The 4,520-nt window shown below is 38.4% G+C and overlaps 1 protein-coding gene across 1 annotated transcript in view; it reads right to left on the bottom strand.

Moving 5' to 3' along the window:
* LDHB (lactate dehydrogenase B) overlaps positions 1 to 4,520 on the bottom strand; it is a 35,671-nt gene that overhangs the window by 6,314 nt on the left and 24,837 nt on the right. The window contains exons 4-5 of the mRNA XM_017888626.1: positions 3,997 to 4,170; positions 1,518 to 1,575 (exon numbers count right to left, since the gene is read on the bottom strand). Of these exons, the coding sequence (XP_017744115.1) occupies positions 1,518 to 1,575; positions 3,997 to 4,170 (232 nt within the window). The remainder of the gene's footprint in view (positions 1 to 1,517; positions 1,576 to 3,996; positions 4,171 to 4,520) is intronic.

Genomic DNA, 4,520 nt, shown 5'->3' with positions numbered 1-4,520 from the left:
TTTCATTTGAGATAAGGTTTATTTTACATTATAGAAGAGTAGACACAATTTATAAGCTTTTGTTACGTAATTCATTCCTCCTTCAGCAAACACAATGGATGTAATAGCTCTGTCTACTCAAAGGGCCTACAAGCAAAGATATACCAGTAGCACAAGCACACCTATGCCCTAATCTTGGTTTCTAATGAGCATTCCTCACTAAAAGGAAATAGGGCTCGTTAGGGAAACAGCTGACTCTAGTGCTGGGCAGGGGAAAGTTCAAAATGAGACTGGTGCAACTTATTGTGCAAGAAAGTTCTCAAAAAATGATGGGAAACGTTAAGAAAAAAAAAAGACATAAGAGTCAGTTTGAAAAGCCTGGGACAACTTGAGCATTACAAATGATAGCGACAGAATATTTTGGACATGAGATAAAATCTGAGGCCATACTGATATCAACAAATGAATAAATAAAGAGGGAAGAAGAAAAGTTCTGTCTTACAGTAGAGTGCAACTAATCAACATAGAATAAATGATGGAATTAGTAGATCATGTTTGACAACTACCATGGTAATAATTTATTCAACCACAAATCATTAATAGATGCTAAATTTAGTAGAGAAAATTGATGAGGAATCATTTTCCTAGTCAGCATCAAAACATCTTCCCACAAATTACTCATAAATTACAAAGGAAAAGTAGTAACTTCACACAGAGTAACCTGGCAAAATACAACCTTAACTGAGTTATCACAATTAGTGCCACCAATTGTTGGCCACACTGACATTACATGACTTTGGATGTGATGCCATGAGAAAGCCAGAGGGTCATTTCTGTGGTATGTGCACCAAAAGTTCATAGCTCAACCTAATGATAAAGAAACAATTGGACAAATCTAAATTGATGGGCATTCCACAAAATAACTCACCTAACTTTTCAAACAGAGATAGACTGAGAAACTGTTCCAGAATGAAGGAGGCTAAGGAGATACAGCAGATGTAATATGTGAGCCTAGAATGGATTCTGAATTAGGAAAAAAGCTTCAGAGGACACTACTGAGACAGTTGGTAACATGTGAATAATGGACTCTGGATTAGATGGTATTGTTTCAGGGTTACATTTCCTGATTTTGGTAAGTGTACTGTGGTTATGAAAAGAAAACCTTTGTTTTGAGGAAATACACAGTAAAGAACTTATGGAGAAAAGGTGAGGGAACTGATTTATGCTTAATTGATCAGGGTAAAGATAGATGATAGGTAGATAGATGAGAGAGTAAATGATAAGGCAATATGCAATATAACAGAAAAGTAACTACTATTTTGCAACTCTTCTTAAATACAAAGTCCATAAAATAAAATTTGAAATAAAATGAAAATTCAAAATGATAAAACCAATATCGTAAGTAATTTTTTCTTTTCTTTTACCACTTGAGTCGCCATGTTCCCCAAAATCCACCCATGGCAGCTGCTGGGATGAATGCCAAGTTTTCAGCCATAAGGTAGCGAAATCTAGCAGAATCCAGATTACATCCACTTCCAATCACGCGGTGTTTGGGTAATCCACTTAGTTTCCAGGTAACATATGTAAGAATGTCCACTAAAATTTTGGAAATAGTATATGTAAGTAAACCAAAACCAGCTTCGACTGTTAGGCAGCTTGGGGTGCCCTGGCTTCCCTTTACCCACTTCCCCATTCCTCAAATGAGATGTGCCCAGAAAGACGTAAATACTTTAACTTTTCATTGTTAGAGGGAACAGGAACGAGAAAGACAAAACAAGCTTTTAAGCCTTATATGAAGATGGCAAGACATGAAAATGCAATACTGTGCTTTCACATTTGCATTATTATGTGAAACAAGAATACATAAGAACCTTGCAGATTCATTAACTTCAAGTTGAAAAAAAGGAAACGAGTTGAACCAGGTTGTCAGTTAAGTTTCCAACAGTTGTAACATTCTTAATTATGATTGTCATCATAATGATTACTAAACTTTCAAATCTTGCTACCATAAATTTTCTGGGCATGAGGAATTCTTCAGTAAACAATTATGATAATACATAGTATGAAACATTTCTATTTAATAAAAGAACATCTATGTCAGAACCTTTGCTCCAGCGTGGCATAGCCTTAAAACCACAGAGATAAAACTTCTGCTGATCCAGATAGGATCACAGCACTTGCAGGCTAAGATGTAAAAGTAAAAAATGTGCACACAAGGAAGGTGAAGAGCTGAAAAGTTAATGCTGCAGCCTCCACCCCACACTACTCTGTAGACAATGGCTATGATAGTTCAAGGACATTTGGTACTGGATAACTTTTCCTTGCCAACTTTGGTTCAGTGGAAGTGACTCCCTGGAAAATCCAGCTGTGAAGCTATATCTACAAAGTTGCATAATTATTTAGTGATGCCTGCCTGAGGCACAGGATGCAGAACTTACTATGTGCCAGCTACTTGTCATTCCTACTCTACATCTACCTGGTGTGTGTGTATATATACATATACATATATATATATATATTTTTTTTTTGAGACGGAGTCTTGCTCTGTTGCCCAGGCTGGAGAGCAGTGGCGCCATCTCGGCTCACTGCAAGCTCCGCCTCCCGGGTTCACGCCATTCTCCTGCCTCAGCCTCCCGAGTAGCTGGGACTACAGGCGCCCGCCACCTCGCCCGGCTACTTTTTTGTATTTTTTAGTAGAGACAGGGTTTCACCGCGTCAGCCAGGATGGTCTCGATCTCCTGACCTCGTGATCCGCCCACCTCGGCCTCCCAAAGTGCTGGGATTACAGGCTTGAGCCACCGCGTCCGGCCTGGCACATATGTTTATGAGAAGTTTTATATATAAGACTGAACCATTTAATAAACTCTAATCTTGGTTTGCAGAGAATAAAATATAGAAATAACCTCTGTACTCGCTGACTCTCAAGTCTCAATACTCAAGACAGGCTGGGCGCGGTGGCTCAAGCCTGTAATCCCAGCACTTTGGGAGGCCGAGACGGGCGGATCATGAGGTCAGGAGATCGAGACCATCCTGGCTAATACGGTGAAACCCCGTCTCTACTAAAAAATACAAAAAACTAGCCAGGCGACGAGGCGGGCGCCTGTAGTCCCAGCTACTCGGGAGGCTGAGACAGGAGAATGGCGTGAACCCGGGAGGCGGAGCTTGCAGTGAGCTGAGATCCGGCCACTGCACTCCAGCCTGGGCGGCAGAGCAAGACTCCGTCTCAAAAAAAAAAAAAAAAAAAAATACTCAAGACACTGGGGAATTCCCCTAGCTCTTATTCACAATGTTTCGCTATGTGAAGTGTAAGAGATAATCAGTCTAGTTTATTTACTATTCTCTCAATGCACCCACTATGCTCACCAACATGCAGTAATTTTGGTGGCAAACTATAGACAAAAGCAGTATCAAATAGAGCACATTTTAGCTGTTAAGGCTAAAAAAGTGCATTCTTTCTAGTCAGAAGGTTTAATGTTCATCCTGTAGATGTTAAGTTAGCAAGGAAAGCAATTTTAAGTCAGAGCATTTGGTGTTAGCATATATTTGTCCATCAATTCAGTCTATTTCTATCTTTAAACCAGAATTGTTTAATGGCTTTCTTATATACTTCTTTTCAAAGGTGATCCGTTTCAATTCTGTATAATGGGATTTTCCAGAAAATGAAAGGTCAAATATGTTAGAATGTTTCTTATGAACTGAAACTACATTCGAATGCTTCATTCTCCATCCCAGGATAATCTTTTAAAAAAGTTTTAAAAGCCTTAGAATCTATAACCAAGCCAGATGAAGCGAGAACATGACATTGCTTTACATAAAACTCTCATCACATTTTTTGAACATTTGGCCTGGGACAGAGGCATTTGTTTTGCAAACACCACTATTTAGGGCCAATAAAAGAAGACATGTAAATTGCTTCTGTAAATGAATACTGGGACTGATTTTAGTCCAAAACAATAACCACAAAACACCAAAACACTGAACTTAACAGAACAGAGACTTAAAGTGTTACAATAATACCTGGGTTGGAAACCACAATTATGATGCAATCAGGACTGTACTTGACAATCTGAGGAATAATGAATTTGAAGACATTAACATTTCTCTGCACCAGATTGAGTCGACTCTCCCCTTCTTGCTGACGGACTCCTGCAGTTACCACTACAATCTTAGAATTGGCAGTCACAGAATAATCTTTAAAAGAAAAGGCAAAACAGGTACTTTAAATGCAACTCTTCATTAAAACATATCCTATATGACATGCTCTAAAAGCCTAACCATACATAAGCTTCTAGAACATATATGTGAATTAAGTTTTCTGTATTGTAAGGGCTTGAAGTTCAATGTTCCTGTGGCTTGTTTTTTCTCCCTTGAGCTACATTGCAATAATCCAAACACCAAACTGCCTCAGAAAATAAAGGAAATAAAGATGACCCCAAAGTATGGTTTTGGCTACGAATTCAATGAATTGTCAGGAATAAAATGAAGTGTAAACAGTGACTCCAATAGGTAGACATCAAAAAAAAAAAAAAAAAAAAAAAAAA

Source organism: Rhinopithecus bieti, unplaced genomic scaffold, assembly GCF_001698545.2.
Source record: "Rhinopithecus bieti isolate Rb0 unplaced genomic scaffold, ASM169854v2 scaffold_15769, whole genome shotgun sequence".
NCBI lineage: Eukaryota > Metazoa > Chordata > Mammalia > Primates > Cercopithecidae > Rhinopithecus > Rhinopithecus bieti.
Note: the sequence above shows the minus strand (reverse complement) of the source record. Positions and strands in the feature narration are given on the sequence as shown.